Source organism: Oncorhynchus nerka, linkage group LG23 (assembly GCF_034236695.1).
Source record: "Oncorhynchus nerka isolate Pitt River linkage group LG23, Oner_Uvic_2.0, whole genome shotgun sequence".
NCBI lineage: Eukaryota > Metazoa > Chordata > Actinopteri > Salmoniformes > Salmonidae > Oncorhynchus > Oncorhynchus nerka.
Genome location: NC_088418.1, coordinates 21411115 through 21431860, shown reverse-complemented (window position 1 = coordinate 21431860; position 20746 = coordinate 21411115). Strand labels below are relative to the sequence as shown.

The 20746-nt window shown below is 43.2% G+C and overlaps 1 protein-coding gene across 2 annotated transcripts in view; it reads right to left on the bottom strand.

Moving 5' to 3' along the window:
* LOC115106453 (ETS translocation variant 4-like) overlaps positions 1–20488 on the bottom strand; it is a 28392-nt gene extending 7904 nt beyond the window's left edge. Inside the window, exons 1-7 of one of the 2 annotated variants that reach the window (XM_029629215.2) lie at positions 20278–20488; positions 19610–19721; positions 18848–18938; positions 18557–18604; positions 13599–13652; positions 556–676; positions 40–240 (exon numbers count right to left, since the gene is read on the bottom strand). In XM_029629215.2, coding sequence (XP_029485075.1) covers positions 40–240; positions 556–676; positions 13599–13652; positions 18557–18604; positions 18848–18938; positions 19610–19666 — 572 coding nt within the window. In that variant the 5' untranslated portion in view covers positions 19667–19721; positions 20278–20488. Of the gene's footprint in view, positions 1–39; positions 241–555; positions 677–13598; positions 13653–18556; positions 18605–18847; positions 18939–19609; positions 19779–20277 lie in introns of those variants that run through there. The other variant, XM_065007936.1, reaches the window with a different exon arrangement.
* Between the last annotated feature and the right edge of the window lie 258 nt (positions 20489–20746).

Genomic DNA, 20746 nt, shown 5'->3' with positions numbered 1-20746 from the left:
CACAATTTTAAGTATTTCATACAGTACAGGGGTTAATACCTGGGGTTCATGGGGTAGTTGTTGTGGTTGGGCAGTGGCTGAGAGGCGGCAGGGGAGTTCATGTTGTAGGCCGTGTTGTCAGGCCGTCCACCAGCGCCCCCGGCAGGCTTGGGGGAGTAATGATGCTGCATGGGAGACATGGGCGTCCCTTGGGGGCAGGAGCTCTTATTGGGTCCTGGAGCCCTCTTCGGCTCGTAGGCACTAGAAAACACACACAAGCATGGTTTATGAATCGCAATTTGGTTCATGAGTATTACCAAGGCATCAGTAGTAGGCCCTAACATTAGTAAAACAGGTCAGTAAGCCAGTGGGCTTATGGGGGATGGGTGTTTTGTAGTGACTCACGTTGTGTTCAGTAGCTTGTCTGATCACTCTCTTTGATGCACTGCCTTGTGTATGAGAATTGATTGGAATTGTTTGACTAGTGACCTGCTATGGATCCTCTGACTCCATAAGATGAGAATGTTTGTATACGGGCCATAATAAGCTTAGTACTGTACTTGTTGACATATGTACCTGGCATAAAGGCACTGCTCTCCATTGGGGATCTGCTTGTGGCTACAGGATTGGCTGGGGTCGGACCAAGGGCTCGGTGGTTCCTTCTTGATGGTGACTGGCGGGCTGTGGAATGCCACTGCTGTAGAAGAACAGAGACAGAAGAGCAGGTTGGCAAACATGGATCGTTTTTTTTTTACCCTCTATGATGTCATCAAGTTCAAAGGCAAAGCAAACACTTTCGTCCGCACAGGGATCCCTAACATGTGCCAGACCGCTTCGGTGACAGTCAGTTGAAAACAAGGGATGCAGACAGACACATCTAAACACGAATAAACATACATGTGCATACACACATTCCTGCAGTTCCTTTGGAAGCCATTGGTGTCCTCGCCAACTTTTTCTCCTCACTTCCAGACACAACACAGGCCATAACTTCCTATGCACCCAACACAAAATATACCCAAACCTAAACAACGGCACCGGCCACGAAACTGTCTTTCAATGAACAAAAGGCCAGGCAGATTGCTCAAAAGTGACTTCGAAATGGGATGTATATCCATGTCTCGATGTCGTCGGGAAATGCCTTCAAAACAGGCCACTAGGGGCAACAGTGAATATTATTACCATCAAGTAGGCTTGGATTTTGCAAGGGCGTTGTGGACGGGGGTGGTGGATCAGCCGCAACTGAACTATGCTGAGCAAGAGGAGCAACCCAGGGTGTCAAAAACATGTTGAAATTTTGACATTTGGAGCAACTTTGAAATTTGACGTTTTGGAAAAACGTAGATAAACGTCTAGTTCTGCAGTGAGATTGTGAGCTTGTTGCAAAAGGCAATGCAACACTTTGGTCAGTATGATGTTTGAGTGAAACATAATACATTCTTCATTTCCTTGGCAAACAATGTTATATAATTTTGGGTATTTCAGTTAATAACTTTATTTTCCAAAAGGAGACGGCCAGAGAAACATTTTACGTTTGACCTCACAAGGTCATGTTACTTGTTAAGAACAATATTATGATGATTATTCCCTATTGGAATTTGGACTCCAGGTACCCTCTCTAAGGCCAGAGGTCACCTTAAAGCAGGTCTTAGTAAGTGATATCTAGCCCTTGAGCCATAAAATTGGCCATGGGTGTCCTTACGCAATGAAGATGTTTCAAATGTTTCAACCCCTTAATGTAATGTTTTGGCCCAGGGCAGGGAAGGATGAGACAATGAACAGATAAAGAGGAGTATAACGTCTGGCCTCCCCCCCCGGAGGATGAGAGATTCTCTGCGAACCTCTTAGAGGAACGTGTCTGTCTTCCCATATGTATACGTCTGTCTATTTCTGTCTATTAAACCTTTAAATGTAGAAGTTGTTCGTCTTGTATTTTGCTTCTTGCATTTCTCCACACCTTGACTGGTTTTCAATTCCTAACATTTCCTGTCTTGGTTTCGTTCTTCATCTGCATGTACATTCTGAGTATGTTTACTAGATCTTCCACACAGCCTATATTCTTCCCCCATTTTTCAATCCAAACTCTACAGAAGACATCTACTTTCTGTCAAGCTCTTCCCTTGGTGGGGACCTTTGCCTTGAAGGCCACACAAACCACCCAAAGTGGAGCTTCAAACTGCTGAGGCTGTGTTTATTATGTGAGGGGAGGTTCTCACTGACTGACTGTACAGCACAGGATGTTTTTCTGGGCCTGAGAGGGTAAACAGCAGCAGCTGTGCACTTTCAGCTGGAGACGACTGTGTGTGTGTGTGTGTGTGTGTGTGTGTGTGTGTGTGTGTGTGTGTGTGTGTGTGTGTGTGTGTGTGTGTGCGTGTGCGTGGGTGTGCGCGTGCATGTGTGTCTGCAGTGGGTGTGGAGCTGACGGAACAGGCCACACCGAAACCCAAGACCAGGTAATTGCATACTGTCTGTATCCCATTCACAAAAAGGGAGGAGAGAAAATGCAGCGACATACTGTAAATGGCTGAGAAAGGGACGTCTACAGACAAACAGAGCAACAAAGAAAAAAAGGAGGCTCGGGAGGAATGGGGGGAGTAAAAAAACACGACAGACAATCAGTGGGAAATAAAGACAGAACGAAAGAGACTGAGAAAGGGAGAGAGAGAGAAAGTGACAGACACAGACAGACATACGCAGACAGGCAGACCGACAGCTTGTGGAACGTTTGAAAATGGGGGGAAAACCCCTATTGTTTTAGTCTCTTCTTTCCCATGACACACCCGGGCAGGTGAGGAAGTGTTGGCTTTAGAGTGCGATCAAAAAGGATTAGAAAAGTATTTACCCAGATTTCCCATACAGACACAATAGGATTACAGCCCTCCAAATCCCTCTGCCCTCTTCCTTTCTCCTCATGCCCAGGGTGGCACATGACCGAATTTGTTTCCAATATGGCTATGAGATTGTGGAATGTGTTTGTCTCACACGGTGACCCTCTCACTACACACAATCCACGGTGTGTAGAGTGTACACAAGTTCAGTCACAATGCAGTACAAGTGGAGCAGCTAATTCGTTTGGCAAACATACGGCCTTTTGCCGTGGCCCTGCTTTTGTTTAATTTCGAACACTGCGTTCTGCTCTGTGAACGGCATCGAATCAAGAGCATTGGCCGCTGTTTGAGGATGAAGCACAGCACCGTTCAACAGTAAGTGGGTGGAGATTCGTGTGTCAGGATATACAATATGAATTACTCTTGTATATGAGCTTAGGGCGGCTGTGAGTGTGTATGATTGGTGCTGTCGTCTGGCATGCTCCCCCCAATTAGCAGGGGTTGGCGGACTTCCCTGTTAACGAGGCCCTAGTGAATCAACTGATTTCTCAAGCTCAAGATCAAAGGAGGTTGGGACACGTTTGGATATCCCTTGATCCGAAATAGAAATGTCACAACATTTTGAGCATCTGAATTGTTTCAGTTGTATTTGATCAGAGTAAACTATGGAATCAGAAAACATCTAATCAAATGGCTACCCAGACTCTTTGCATTGCCCCCCCCCCCTTTTACAGCGCTGCTCCTCTCTGTTGTTATCATCTATGCATAGTCCCTGTAATAACTAATGTACATACTACCTCAACTAACCGGTGCCCCCGCACATTGACTCTGTACCAGTACCCCCCTGTATATAGTCTCGCTATTGTTATTTCACTGCTGCTCTTTAATTACTTGTTGCTTTTAATTCTTATTCTCATCCGTGTTTTTTTAAACTGCATTGTTGGTTAGGGGCTCGTAAGTAAGCATTTCACTGTAAGGTCTACACCTGTTGCATTCTGCGCATGTGACTAATACGATTTGATTTATGATTTATTTCAACCCGGAAAAGGGATTCTTAAAATGTACAATTTAAAAAGGATTTAACAAATAATGGCTTAACAAATCCTTGAACAAGGTGACATTATCAAGGTAAATTCAAATCCTCCGAAGTTTATAAAGGAGTGGCAGTCACATAAACAGAGTTTGGAGAGCATGGCTCTTCCCTATTGGTTTTATTTAGGGGACATTTGACCCCAGCTCACATGGTTCTGGTTTCCCTCTCTACATCTCTGTTAGTAGTTACACTTTTTTCCACCAAGATCCTCATATTTCATGGAGTTTTTTTCTAATATGGGAAGGGGGTGTTGTGAACTTAAACATAATGTATAATGGTAGAGAGAAGTGTTTAGATATTTTTGGACAGATACTGTACACATTAGGTGAGAGAGAGAGAGAGAGAGAGAGAGAGAGAGAGAGAGAGAGAGAGAGAGAGAGAGAGAGAGAGAGAGAGAGAGAGAGAGAGAGAGAGAGAGAGACTCTCTTTGTATTTGGAATGGGTGTTGGGGGATTGGAAATGTGAACACGTCCTAAACTTGTGTAAAATTATGATCTCAACAAAGTAGGGGTTGTTAACTTTAGAGACGCTTTAGAGACGTCTTATTTCCCCCAACAAAATTGAGGGCATGTGGAAAGTCTTCTTGTTATGAAAGTTGAATGTTTTCATCTTGTGTTTGCTCCTCTTCCTGATTCGTAAAAAAAACAAAAAAAAACATTTTATTTATCTTGCTTTCCCTGGTGTCTTGCCAGTCACTCCCTTTCTGATCACAGGATGATTCAGGATATGGATGGGGTTGGAGGGAGGAGCAGGGGGACTTCATATATGTAAATAGTGAATCTTTGGGGGAGGACGCAGGGTGAAAGGTGATGGTCTTGGTTGAGTGCTTTAGGAAGTGGAGGGATCATCATGGAGGGAGGCTATTCAGTCAAACCCCACCACAAACAAATCTCAGGACATGAGACCCCAACAGCACCCTCCCCACCCCTATCCTCGTCCACACAAAGTGTCCTCGGCTGGGTTAAGGTACTAGTGGGAACTCCTCGGGACTGAGGATCATCAGAAGCTTGTCTGAAATGGGACATTCTTCTGCAGCTTAAGTGCTAAAGAAATATCTCATGCCACTTTGTGTAACGCAAAGAGGAATTGAGGATTCAGAGTGTTGTGACGTCAAGAGACAAAGTTAAAAACATGAAGCGTCAAGGAAGACTACCAAATAAAGCTGCGAGCAGCAATAAACGGTGTTCAGGATGACAGAATGAATACAAGATCATTTGGAGAGCAAAGCAAGTACTCTGTCATGTAGGAACAATCTTCCTCTATGTGAAATCATGAGTCTAAATACAAAGTCTGGAGTGAATCTGCCGTATGGTTCATAAGGAGAAAATGGTTGTGAGCATTAGTGTTACATGTGCAAAGAATGAGTTGTTAATGAATAGTTTTACTTTTTTTTATTTTTTTTATATCAACACCAAATCTTGTTAGGTTCGTTTTAGAGATGTCTATGATATCAATGACAAGTTTCACGTTGATAGGCCACTGTGGAGTGGAGTTAGAGTGGTTTAAATGGACACATAAAATCAGATTTTTGATCTGTTAATAACGCAGCCATCTTTTGACCAATCCCTTGTACCATGGGCCTACATTCCAAATGCGGTTTCATTTGGTCCTATGGTACATTTTAGAAGTATTTTAGCATATTTTAGCCTATGTGCTAATATGCATCTACTGGTATAGTGTGGCCATCTTTAAATCCATCAACGTTATTATTGTGATGAGTCCAAAGGCCACATTTGGAGTGAATCATTGACTTTTAGTCAATGTGAAGAAGATTTTTTAGGATTATTTTAAGCGTAATCGTTACAACAACAAAAAAGAGAATTATTAATACTGCCCTACCAAGCAAAAAGGCAGTAACTGCTCATTTTCTTGCTACATTAAATACATGCTTATTAATTATGTGAACAAGTCTCTATTGTATTGTGTTTTGGAGAAAATGGGGGTCACATCTTTGCTGTGAACCCCTAAATAGGGTATGTACCTCTTCTTACTATTGTCTTGTGATCTTAAGTTTGTACAGGATTCCAATTATAGTTTGGTAGCTAATGGCAATGATCAAACGAGTAGCAGCCAGGGTTGAATGCCAGGTAGGAACCCCCATCTGTAATCTCAGTTTATTTTATACAGAGCGTTTCCTACCATTAAAGGTTCTTCTCCAGAGTAATCAAACCTGAACTCAGCGAGAGAGGATCTGGAGAGCTTTACATTAGGGTGTTTATCTCTGGGATGGGAAGTCAGTCTCTGGAAGTCTGCAGGACGTGACAGCTTCTTATTTTTATCCTTATTTTAACAGGTAAGTTGACTGAGAACACATTCTCATTTATAGCAACAACCTGGAGAATAGTTACAGGGGAGAGGAGGGGGGGGATGAATGAGCCAATCGGACGCTGGGGGTGATGGAATGAGGGCCAGATTGAGAATTTAGCCAGGACAATGAGGTTAACACCCCTACTCTTACGATAAGTGCCATTAGCGACCACGGAGAGTTAAGACACCCCGTTTAACATCCTATCCGAAAGATGGCACCTTGGTATATATATATACACTGTATCTTTGTGCCTGCTACTGGCCCTCCATCACCCATTCTAGCAGCATCTGGTCCCCCATCCAGGGACCAACCCTGCTTAGCTTCAGAGGCAAGCCAGCAGTGGGATGCAGGGTGGTACGCTTCTGTACCCACCAGCCAGTCAAGGAGCTTCCCAGTGACTTATCATTCTGTTTAACTGTATCTCAGTTGCAATGTCCAATAGGGTGAATAGTACTATGAAGACGTTTTATTGTCATGTACACCAGATAGGGGCAGTGAAACGTGTGGTTTTACAGGGTCAGCCATAGTAGTACGGGACCACTGGAGAAAATTAGGGTTAAAATGCCTTGCTCAAAGCACGTCAACAGATTATTCGCCTTGTCAGCTCAGTTATTTGAACCAGCAACCTTTCAGTTCCGGGCCCAGCGCTCTAACCACTAGGCCATCTGCCACAGGCAAACCATGAGAATGAAAGGAGATGTATTGACGGGAACATCCATAGTAGCTATAGTCCATTTCAAATATGGGCAACTGTCACATGATTGTTCCTTGAATGTTAGATGATATACAGTTTCCTGTATTAGTGCACGAGTTATATAAACTACATATGTACTGTACACCCTAGAACAGCTTTAGTAGAGCCCACGGAGGGTTTCTTGAGAGTCAGAGAGAGAGAGAGAGATGGTCCCTCACTGGCAAATTGATCCCAACAATGACAGACAGTTCAATAAAAACATCCCTGATGCCCAATTATGTGGCTCTAAAGATTTCAAAGGAACGTATTGATTTCTGGGACATGCCAAATAGCAATCCTCTCTCCGCCTCTGTGGCCTGGCTCAACTGTAGAAAGTAGGGTACACGAGGGATAGACAAGAGTCTTTCTTATAGGTTATGACGGTGGAGATCAAATGCAGTATATTAACACATGCCGCTTCCTCTACATCGCACTGTGCCACCTTTTCTGTTGTCGTGATTCATAGCTCTTATTTTCAACTGGGCTTGTTGCCCCTGCTGTAACGTTCAACCCTAATCAAGTAGAGAAGAAAGGCCTTCCATTTCACTTACTGCAAACATTTAGGTGACATTGAAAACGCGGACATTTTCATCCCAAGTAATGCTGGCCCACACGTTGAAAGTTCCGCATGCAAAAAGTGTGGTCGGTGGAAAATCTAGTGGGATGGTGAGTCAACGACGGCGATTCAATCTGTTCCACCTCATTGAGACTGGAAAGACAATCCAGCAGCAATTCCACTGTGGAACTGAAACATGTGCAGGACATGTGTGCTTCTCAGGTCAATGCACAATCAGAAAGAGCAGAGAGAGAGAGAGAGAGAGAGAGAGAGAGGGGCGAAATGACAACTGGAGATCCCTAAAAGCCAACGCTGGGCTCCAGAGTGGTCTCAATGTCTATTGCAAACATCGCCTGGTCCATTTAACCATTAGTGTCTAGTATCTGATTTACCGGTCACCCTTTCTTATCGGCTAATGCCTTTGTGACTTGGCTTCTTTGAATATTTAAAGCATTGTTGTCAGATACCTGCCAAACAAGCCTGGCGAGATTGAGAGAGAGCACTGTAGTATCAACAGGAAGTGATTGGACGGTAAAGCGACATAGCACAACAGATCAACTATGTGATGCTTTAAGATAAACAAAAGTGTTTCATGTATTTTGGTTTCATATTATTAGGTGTCGCTTGATGTTGTCTTGGAAACGAGGATGTGGCGGACACAGAGAATGGAGTGTGACCGGAGAACGGAGTGTCACACGTTGCTGTCATCCAAGTTTCACTTCTCACTTCGAGAACATTTGATGTCAGGTCGAACTTTTTCGGACTGTAAGATATTCCCTTTTAATGTTCCTATCGTGTGTGTGCTCTGTGTGGCAAATGATTTCACAATTTGACAGTGAAGATGGAGATATTACTGTAAATCAAAAAGTGTGTGAACATCATGTGACTGTGTTATGGCCATACCATTGGGCAAGACATTTCATCCCCAGTGCATTGCGGTGATATTTTTTACGTGGCCTGTGACCGTCTATAAATCTTTCTTCCCCATTGCCGTTTAGTAGGCACAATACAATACATCCCCATCCCAGGACACGGGCAGCGAGTGGGGCGTTCCATCGCAAAAAGCCGGGGGTGTAAGTAATGTGGCAAAATATTGACCCTTCACTCTCGATCCCACAGCCCCAATATAGCTGTCCCCTCTAAATGTTTAATGTGATAAACAACCCCCCCCCCCCTCCACTGTTACTGAAATGATATAAAGAGCTCCCACTGACCCAGCTAATATCCATCAAGTGGAGAAGTGAGAGAGGGAGGGGAGGAGATATAGGGGCGGACAAGGCTCATCTTGACTGAAGGAGGTAGATAACACATTCTGCACTAAGTTCCCATCAAGCCCAGTAGAAAGCCTGGTCAAACTCCTCCCTGTAAATATCAGAGCACATGCCACATCCACAGATCCTCTCACTCTATCGTTCCCTTCTCTCTCTCTCTCTCTCTCTCTCTCTCTCTCTCTCTCCCTCTGTCTCTCTCCCTCTGTCTCTCCCTCTCTCTCTGTTTAGCGATTAGGATCTCAACATGATGCCCCGAGGCACAGGGAAGCGTGCTGTGTGACCCCTCCCCCCCACTTTCCTGATTTATCTACACTTTATCTTTATCCATCTATCTATCCCTCCCCATCCCTCGCTGGGATCAATACAGCCCTACAAGGCTCACTCCACACAAGGCCTGTCCTGTGTCAGCAAGTCACTATGGCAATATCAAGACCTCAGCCTCAACCATCAATGATCCCCTCTTAAAGTGACATGTGGCAGTTGGAAAACGGAGCAAACCACGGCCATGTTTAGTAAGACACACCGGAGCAAAACGTTTTCTCCCTACTTAACAGGACCCAGCTATGTCACGGAGACAGAATCTAGGGATATCCCTCGCTGTGGGTCTTGGGCATAACAATAGCGTCACCAAGGGTAATTAGCTCTGACGCGATTTCGTGATGGCATGCTTGGTTTGTTGATGTGATCTCCTGGTCTCTCGTGCTCCTGTGTATTCTTGCTAAACGTGGAACCCGGGTCTGTTATTTTTAGGCCTGCCTGCATCTGTTGCCCCTGGTTTTCCCCTGCTCTCGTCTTGGAAAGAGGAAACGTTCCAGCTGTGGAGAACGTTAAAGCTCAGCCGTTCCTCAAATCCCCCTTTCCTCTCCCTGAACATGCAAATGCACTTCTCCCCTGACACACCACGCACAACATTTAGATCACCCACGGAAGACCATTTTTGCGCGAGTTAGAAAAGTATTATAGTATTATAACATTGGGTGCATTATAAGAGGGGGGAAAAAACTGTTTACGTTTGGAAAATAAATGGAACCCCTTTGTCATGAATGTATAACTGAAAGATAACATTGGCAGAAACCAAATGGTGAGAGAGAAGGCATTTGAAGTGTTCACCTTCTCTTTTTGTGGTGGTAGTAGAATAACAGCCGTCCAATTCATGAATGGAGATTCCCTCCCTTTAACCCAATGTGCTGCCTCAGCCAGTCTCTCACAACCAGCCCATTCATAAAACTGTGGGGCTGAAGTGTGAGTGTGTGTGCGTTTTATGTGCGCCTGTGCGCTTGTGCATAGTGTGTGGCTGTAGGTGGCCAGGATGCATGTGTTTCTGGAGAGAAATGACCCATTCAGTCATGTGTTCACATGTACGCACAAACTCCCGCACACACACACATCGAAGGGGAATCATCCCCCTTGGGGGCGAATGGTACCCCTGCATATCTGTCAGTCACCTGGATGTTTCAGCAGACTTGTTGCATAGCAGCTGTATTTTGGAAAGTTGAGAACACTGGGCTGCATATTTATTTTTGTTCAACTGGAGAGAGAGCAAAGAGAGGTAGGAGCTCGCCAATTCATGGTCCCTCTGCTCTAAATGGGGACTGATTGGGCCAGCTCTGAGCGAACCAGTGAGCAGGGGAACACAGCAACACAAAGAAGAGAGAAGGTCATAAATTCATGACGAGGCTTCCTACCGAAGAGACGAACTGTCGTGAGCATTTGCACTCAACTGCACTCTCTCTCTCTCTCTTTTTGTCTCTAAAGGACTGGAACGGCATCTACAGCCACAACTTCCTATATAATTACTACAAGGTCCAAAACTAAACAATCAGCCCACACAGCTCTGAAATAGTTGGATTAGCTCACATCTTGGAACGCTCAACGTAGAAAAAGCAAAATGGTAGATGGGTGAAAATGAGAGAGAGGCTAGGGGTGTCCAGAGTTATAATTCAGCTTAGTTTGTACCGATACAGGAAGAGGGAGGGGTCAGAGAATCCACTCAAAGAGAGGGGGGTCACAAAACGGGGTAATAGTACTGTAGCACTTTTTTATGAATGAAGACTAAGGGAGAGGGGGAGACGCTTCCTCTTACTTGCAGGAGAAAATATATGAATGGGACACGTCTCTTGGGCTGCTCTCCGTCTAACAGAACATAAAAAACGACTTTCCACACTATTTTTTATTTCAGCAACAACACATTTATCAATGGCATATTTGGTCTCAGACAATTCTAAAAAGTAGAAACTAGGTAAACTATCAGTGCGTGGAAGATTCAATTTGCATTTGACTGAGTTCCCTCCCTCCAGACAGATAGATTGAAAACAAAAGGGACTGTCATTATCCAACACCCTCATTACAGATCAGATGCCCCCTTCAAAAGTTCTGTCAAACCCCCAAAAGTTAACAACACTTCCCCTCCCATTTAGCTATCACGAACTGAACGTCATCCCCCCCATTTTACCATTGACTTCATTTCATAACGGTGTTTAGTGAATCATCCGTTAAGGGACTAACATGTGTCGTATTAAAGCTTGAAACTCCCTACAATACACAGTATAGGTCAGAGCAGTGGTTTAAAGTATTTTTTAAAGTAAAAAAATACTTTAAAGGACCTACTTAAATAGCTATTGTGGGTATCTGTACTTTACTACTTATATTTTTGACAACTTTTACTTTTACTCCACTACATTCCTAAAGAAAATAATGTACTTTTTACTCCATACATTTTCCCTGCCACCAAAAAGTACTCGTTACATCTGATCTGTGGGACTCACTAAAGACACATTCTGTGTTTTAAACGATGTCTGAGTGTTGGAGTGTGCCCCTGGCTGACCGTAAATAAAAAAAGACAATTGGGCCGTCTGGTTTGCTTAACATAAGGAATTTTATGTATAGTATTTACTTTAACTTTTTCCACCACTGTCCTTCAGTACACTTAAAACCAGATACTTTTAGACTTTTACTCCAGTAATATTTTACTGGGTGACTTTTAGTTTTACATGAGTCATTTTCTATTAAGGTATCTTTACTTTTACTCAAGTATGACAACTGAGTACTTTTTCCACCACTGGTAAGGAGGCAAATGACGTGTTTACATAACCTTCCCTCAGTGGAACTCTGGAGACAGAGCATGCTTGTTAGCTGTTATTGAGAGAAAAGGGAAAGAGATTACATAGATTTACCAGATGTGCAGGTATTGCACAATCACTTCTTGCCCCCCCCTCTCCCCTTAATCTAGCATTCCAGAGTGTCCCAAAGTCTGACGCTCTGTTTTCCCTCATCCCTCTCTCTCGTTCTCTCTGTTTCCCTCTATCTCCCTCTGTTTCCCACACCCATCCATACAGGTAACAACCTGACTCGGAAAACAACTATGTTTGATTTGCTGTGGCGCCTTTTCAATGCGGCTTCAATTATTTTTTGGCACAAGGGATTAGGACTTTGTTTGCCGACTTTACGCTCTGTACTCTGAGTTTCCCTAGCACCTGTCACCTGTTAAGAACTGTATTACAAGGCTGAAGAGCGATGAGTTTGATGGAATAATGCAAAATCGGGTATGGGAATAGATAAGGCCTTCATCAAATCCGCTGGTTGCTTCAATAGACTCACTTCAAGTCGCAACCACAAACATGTAGAAGAATATCTTTATGTCTGTGGCAACCTGTCAACTTGGAGCTTCCCATCAAATCATGTTGAATAGAGAGTCTTCTGGTCATTGAGTGTGAACAGCAGGTGCTAGCAGGAGCGCTGTCTGTCAACCTGAGGCCTTCTCGGCTCAGACTACTGTGTATAAGTGAGCTGCCTGTCAAAGTGAAGCCCCACTGACCCTACGGAGCATACCGAGGACTACCATGGGCAGCAGGCTGACCGCCGATTGGTTGGGCTGGCCCGGGGTTAAGTAGACATGACCCTTACATGCTCTAGGGTTCATCGCCGCTTCCTTGTTACCGTTGTTAGCCCACAGGCGGGAACTATATGTTTCACTGGGCATGTGTTACTGGGACTAAGGAGTTGTCACTGTGGATAAATGGCACAGTGTTTAGCCACAATAGCAGTTGGGTTTTGAACGGGGCCAGGGGGAACTAAATTGCTAAGTTTAAAATACACACAATAAAACTTCAGATTTATTTGAATGTTTAAATTATATTCAAAACATGTTCAAGTTAAGACTTAACCCGTCAAAATTGCTATGTTAAGTTTGCGTCAAATTTGCTGTTAAATATATTATTTCCCCATTCGTCATATTGTATGAACTCACCCATAAGTCTATGAATGAGTTTGAATGAAAAAGGCACAGAGGACGCTGTTTGCAAAGCGCACACTCCCCTACTCTGAATCGCCATTGTTTCAACACACAACAAAAAGGGAAACCCATTCAAATAGCAGCCGCGCAGTTGTGTAGTATAGGAATTTGCTTTCCCCTCTTACACCTCAGACATACACAAAAGGGAGTCTTTGTACCTGGACTCTGAATGATCTTTTACTGGTTTCCTGGGCTGATCCATTCAGCTTTTCAAAACCATGCAAATGGATAGAGGAGGACAATGGTAGCATCCACATTCACCCATGATGAGTAGGTCATGTATTAAGTTTGTGTCTCGGAAATGCTTTTTCCCAGGCAAAGATTAATGTGACTTCGACAAATACAGTAGCTCCACCCAAAGCCTCGAGCAGTTTCACAACCCAATGCTGACCCCGTATCTGAGTTCCCTCTCTCTGTCTCTCACGCACACACACACACACGCACACACACACTAAACAAACACATACACACACACACACACCAAACAAACACGCAAACACAGAATTCTTAGAATTTACACTAATGCAATCTTTACTTACAGTTTTCGGTGTGGAAATCAGGAACAAACTGTTCGTCACTGTCAGGCACTTGAGCTGAAATCAGAAAAGAAAGAGAAACCGTTAGCGTCATGTCATGGTTTGAGCAGAATGCTAAGCCTATCAATTAACCTACTGTAGCTAGCCTTGGTGGTCTGCAATTTACCTAGACAGTGAGCGCTACGCTAGCCTGTCTGACTATTTACATTGACCCCCCCCTGTTTTTACACTGCTGCCACTCACTGTTTATTATCTATGCATAGTCACGTTACCCCTACCTACATGTACAAATGACCTTGACTTAACCTGTACCACCGCACATTGACTCGGTGCCCACTGTATTTAGCCTTGTTATTGCTATTTTATTGTGTTACTTTTCATTTGAATTTTTACTTTAGTTTATTTAGTAAATATTTTCTTAACTCTATTTCTTGAACTGCATTGTTGGTTAAGGGCTTGTAAGTTAGCATTTCACGGTAAGGTCTACACCTGCGCATTTTCCTATTAACTGAGCCAGTCCTTGGTGCTTCATGCTGTCCGGCAGCCTTGCCAGTGTGGAAGCTCGGCTCACCCTGTCCATGGGTCCTGGCGGCCATGGTGCTGGGCCTCGCCAGACTCTCTCCTTGGCCATGAAACTTGACCCACTACCTGGATCCAGCCAAGCGACCTTCACCTCCACACTTTCCAGCGTGCCAGCATTTTGTCAACACCACATAGTCAGGGGGGGAATGAAGCTTAGCTCCTTGTTTCATGTGGCATTCAACGTCTTGACGGCACAAACACTGATCTATTAGTTAACCCTTTGAGCTGCAGCTCGCGAGGGTTTAACCTCAAGTCATGCCTTGACCTCAGTCAAACATCGTAACTGGGATTATTGACTGTGTTTTATTCTGGTCTGATCAAAAATGGTGGAAAAGGAAGATAGTTCACTTGGGCCGTTTATCATTGGGAAAAAATTGTAAGTTCCGATCTGCTTAAGCATGTGGCTCTCCCATAGACACCAGTGCGATAGAAGCTGGGTCTGGTCTACCTAGTTCATTAACTAATGTAACCAGAAAAAAATGAGGGAGTGGGGTTTCTCACTTCCTCTTCTGTCTCTGGACTGATCTCAACTAGGGTCAGGAGCTTTTCCTGACCACATGAGCTGACCAGGAACATCTCAGGGTCCCTACTTCAGACTGGCTTGTGAAGCTGTCTTTCGGTATGATGGACGATGCTCTGACTTGAGGCCTAACGATGGCAGCACAGGGTGATTTATGACCTTAAGAGGTGCACTTATAGTGGAGACAGGGTTACTGTCACTCACGCAGGCTAGCTATCGAACCAAACTGGTGATAGATGGATAAATACAAAGGTGGAGCTGCCTTCGGTCTTTTACACCCAGTTTGTGAAGCTGGAGGACGATCTTGGACAATATAGATGCTCTGAGGCTAGTGAAGTATTCTGGAAATCGTCACCTGCTTTGAGGTGCGTTCAAAAGTCAAGCTAGGGGTGTTAGGAGTATGAGGAATTGAGAGAGAAGTTGGGGGAGCTGAGAACAAGTTTAGGTTAGCACTATTTAGGGTTAGATCTTGGTCACAATGCCACTATCTAGTAAGAATGAGTGATGTTTTGTTGAATAATTCAATCACAAAAACAGCAGAAATGATCCAAATTAATCCAAATACTGGACTTGGTGAAATAAATACGAATCTATTCATACTAGATCTTAACTTGGAGTGAGTTTAATTTACAATCTTATAATTGATATTATATTTAAATGAACCGGATCCTACCATCTAGGCCCTAACATTCTGAATTGTCTTTATGCAAACCCAGCCCATTGGGTACAGGTGCAACGGGGCTTGGTAGTATTGTACTATCCTGTTTGCCAAGATGTTCAGATCCAAATACATTTCCGATATCAATTGTCTTCCCAAGCACTGGACATTGAACCACACAAACAGGTTAGGAAAGCCAGATTAGTGAACTGCCAACACCCAAAAGGGTGAAAAGGTCAAATTTACCCAGTGAGCCATGCATGAGCACACTGGCATCTGATTCGCTACATGTGGCTAAATCGCCTAACCCTAAACCTCGCCTGCAGCCAGGACTAGAAACCCTTACGACTAGCATCAGTCCAATTTGAAAGGTTCCTGCTTTTTCCATTGCTTCGGTCTTGCACTTACGCAACAGTATACTTAGGAAAAGTTGATGGTTATCATTAAATATTGAGACAACAATCTGTCCATAATGGCCAGCGAAAACAATAATTCCACCACATGGGAAGCACAGATCCACTCTCCACTCTGAAATGGTTTAACATAACCAGAATAAGGAACATGAGATTGTATAGTATTATAGGAAACCAAATCTGAAGTTTAATTTACAATGAACATTAAAAAGTCTCTCAAATTGAAACTACGGAGTAAGAAAAATGACTTCCATAGAACCCACAAAGAGAGAGTGAGTGAATGCCAGCGTCTGTGACATCACCCAGCCAAGTAAAGACCCCAAACTATCCGAAAGGTCCCCCCTCACTTCATCCACCAGCTACCAGACCATAAAACCTAGCTTGGAAACCAAAACGGAGTGAAAAGAGAAAATAAGAACTTCAAAATCCACTTTCACGTATTTCTTCCCCTCTTCCTGTGAGGAGGAAACCGGATGATGCCGTCTTGGAGCATGTTCAGATAAATTACATTGATTTCTTATATAATACTGTGCCTTGTTGCTATACGGTAATACTATTACCCCCTTTTAACTTTGCAGTCTTTTGCCCTAAGGAGAGGGATAAAGCTGTTTTATGAGAAAGAGCAGAGGCCAATATTTAGTCCACCAGACCAAACAATAAATCATTTCCACTAGTTTCAACATGTCTAAAATGGAACACGTTGGATCGAGCTCAGAAAGGGAAGAGAAAAACCCCCATTAAGGATGTCTGAGCGTCAGTGTGACTGGCTCGCAGACAAGAGCACAACCCCTGTGCTTAGGCAGACAGAGGGAGAGTGTGTGTGTGTGTGTGTGTGTGCGCGTGAACGCGTGTGTATCCGATTTGCTTCCAGGAACACCTCGTCAAAAGTCTTTGAGATGCAAGTCAGCACAAGACAGAAAGTGTGTTTATATGAGCACAGATGCATGTTTCCTTTTTTTCCTTCCAGACACCTCGAATGAAATGTTTTTTCTCAATGGAAGATCCTGATGGGATCGCAGAACTCTCAGTCATACATGTAAAGGAAAACAACAAGACGAGACAAGCTCCTGAACTCTTTCTCTCTCTCTCAACTTTCTTGTCTCCCCTCTCCCTTTCTCCCGCTCTCTCTAGCAGAAAACTCCCTCCTGCTACGCGGGTGAATCCCTTGTAACCACAATCAGTCAAAATGACAGGCCTGTAATTAATGTAAAAGGAAAGAGTTCTGCCAGAAGAGCTCAAAAACAATATATTATTTAGGGTTAAAAAACAAACACATTGATAGTTACACCACCAACCTCCACCCAGGCAGCTCGGCCTTTTAATTCTCCCTTTGGCCCTCTTCTTCTAGCCAATCTCTTTATGCAGTACAACAGCACCCCATATCTACTGCTATGCATGTTACCTTTGTGGCTGACTGAATTCAAATAATATGTCCATCAAAGGGACAGGACTTCGGAGTGGTTCTCATTGTTGTCCCTTTTATTGGTGTTGGCTTTGTCTTTGTCTGTGGAGCGTGGTGGTGTGAACTTGCCCGTTTGACGCTGCATGAGAATAGGCACCTTGGCCGAGATACAGTGAGAATTGTTTGCCGGGCTTCATAAACCGTCGTTTTCTTAAGAGGGAGGCCCATTTGACCCTTTTCACACTACCGTGCCGACCCGAACCATACTGTGTTGCCTCGGGTATTTTCTTTTCACGTTGACCTTTCCAGCACGGTCCCAGCATATATTTGACCCGGGTCTGCTCTAAATCACAGGGTATCAGTTTGGCTGGTTCAAGATGGTAAACATTTTGTAGTCGGCTGCATTTCTGGTTTAGAGATTGCTAACGCGTTACATATTGCCTTGCCACTTCTGGGCCCCAGATTTACCAAACATTACCAAACAAGCGTGAGTCATTCCTCGGTTTTGTTGTCCCGTCTTAACATATAATTGCTTCTTCAGAGCGTACGTCACGTTGTACTTTTAAACTCCACACTGCTGACAATTGCTGCTGCCTGCCTGGGTCCATTTCATCGGTATGTGTGTTAAGGGACAGGGGCTTAACATGCTGCTTGTTTGCATTGGCTGGGCATATTGGCACGCACGCATACTACATGCCAGCATACCAAAATAGGGCATGTTTACAGCTAATCATGTCCTGTCTATGTTCACAAAGGACATTTTTTTCTGTCACTAATGGCCATGTGTATTGCATCAGCATGTTTTAACTCCCCAGGGTTTTTTTCACTTCCTAAACGTCCTCGTTTTACTTTAAGAAACAACGTCTTGGTACTTCACCCCGTGTACTGTGTGTCTAGCACACACTATTGGCCTTTCCTGGTGTAGCCTGGTGACTATTTGGTACACATAACTAACATACCAATTCATTGTAATTATCCTACTGTAGATTATTTCAGCCCCACTCTACATGAATACATCTGTAGAAATTGAATAAATAATTGAATAAATCTACTTCTGGACAAATGAGCTCTATCATGACCAGGAATTGTTTGAAGCCATTGCTGCTTGGTGGTGGTATGACAGATTTATAAGCATAGTTTAAGTCATTTATCCAAGTGTTCTCATCAACCAAGAAGTCATTAACTGAGCAAATGGGATCAAACCCACTCACACACACACAACTATATCAATAGACTTTGTTATGGACCATTTCCATGTTTGTCTGACCAAGGCTGGTCCTCCAGGGTATCAATACGACCAATGTTCAAGAGATCAAACGCATATTTTAACATAACATTTTCATCATTGCCAATGCCTCTGAAACATACACAATTAAAACACATTACCTTCTGTGAGCCATGTCTCCTGAAGTTGGCTTAAATCCTGAAAGAGGTCTAAAAACACACACACACACACACACACACACACGAATACAACAGAACAACAAGATCAAAGATCATTACGCACATGTCATGTCAGCTAGGTCAGGTTTAGACAAGTTAAGACATATTTATCAATCCATAAATAGAAGTGATATATCTGCTTGCCGGATTGGTAAGCAAAGCATTGGCGAGGTAAACGTGTCACGCAAAGGGACTTCAGGCCATTGCGAGCTTCCTTTGGAGTTCTAACTTTACCTTCAGATTCCTGAGGGGGTAATTCCGTGTCCATGTATTTCCTCTTCGCTGCCATCAACAGTCTATTTAGGGGTCCATTTCCTTGTGACTTCTGCAAAGCATCAGAAATATTACAGATGTGGAAAATACAGTCAAACATGTCGTACACCCTTTGATGTCACAGGCTACATAGAACATGCCCACTGTCACTAATTGGTTTAGTTAATTAGTCAATATGGCCATAAATACTCAAATAAGTACATATTGCATTATAATTTGGGTATTACAAGGCTATTATTTTCTTATTATCAGTAGCCTAATTATTATAATTATTATCATTATAGTTGTAACTTTCTGTGTTTTTATTTTTTTCTTATCATTCCAGACTAAAAAAAATATATACCACAACAGAAAAACAATGCCGGTTGTCTCTGTGAATTGCAATAGTGTTGCAACTCAAACGCGCTTTATCGTTCCATTTGCCCTCTCAAATTGTTAGCCCATTTTCGGTGTTACACTGTCAACATCTCCTGTCTAGAGACAAGAATATGTTAATAAACAGTGTAAAATAAAATCTGTTGAAGCTGCTAATTTATATTATTTAGTTTTAAAAAATGTGCAGACCTTTTGATAGTTTAGAACCGAACTGAATAGAGTTTTCATCGCGCACATAGTTGCTTCAAACAAATCGCATGGAACGGGCGATCGAAAGAGAAAGCCCGGTAGCCAAGTCCTACAACTGAGTAAAGCATTAAACAAATACATGACTTTATACATACGTACATTTGCTAAAGTGTAAGGCACTTGCTGATCCAAATATCCATCCATCTTATAATCCATCCGTTAACCGTTTGTGATCATTTAGGCTGAGTTGAATGTGATCCACGCAGCCAGCCTGCAGCGAGAGAGGGACAAGGGGGAGCGATAGTTGTGAATGAAGCTGGGAGAAAGCTGCATACCTAATGAGCTCCATTCACAAAAAAATGCAGAGAGGGGAAGCTATGGCGAGCGATTACCCAGCGGGCTGGTGCCACCTTTACCGCTAACTAGACCGTAGTCTGTGGTTCGGGATAGACAGTCATCAGATACCGCACACAATTAACTCAATAAACAAGCCTATGCAATGTGCCAATTGCTCTTATATAGTTATAAAATGTTACTTGAATGTGTCTCATATAGGTTTTTATGTAGGCTAAATATAATAATCATGTAGAATTTGCAGTTGTAAAATCGTCCGGTAAACCAATAAATTGTGATTTTATAGGACATGCACTTATACAACTACAATACACAAATTGTAGAGGCCCTTCTTACTAAAAAGTATAGGCCTATGCTTTCTATTTAGGCTACATCAATGCCCAGAGAGAAAATGGAACCGTGGATAATGTGAAAAGAAACAGATGTCGCGTCTCAACTGCTACAGGGCAACTAAATAACTGTTTTAACCTCACCTTGCTTATAACAGTCAACAATAAGAAAATTTCAAGCTTAATGCGTGTGTTATAAGCATGGGACAGAAATGCCCAAAAAAACAATGTTGTTGTCAATTCTTTTCCAGACTTGAGTCTTGATTTGGACTACGGAGAGTTGCTTTTCTTGCTCTCTGACGCTCGCTTGGCCAAATGACTTGGCGATTCGTGGATTTCCTCTTTCAAGGGCTCGAATTTCTTCCTTTGTCCTAATGAATGACCTGACTTATGAATGAAATCTAGGCTCTCTCTTTGAACCAATCCGCTATGAGACTGTCCGGGTCCCTAGCAACCATGGGCGGAGTTAGAAAAGCAGTAGCCAATCAGAGTTTGGGACTCAGAGTCTTTATACTAGATTTTCCAGTTGTTTTTCATTCACAAAGCCAGAGAGGGGGGAAAGTTAGAAAAAAAACGTCCATTCATAAAAACCTGACCTAGCTTGAATGTTCCA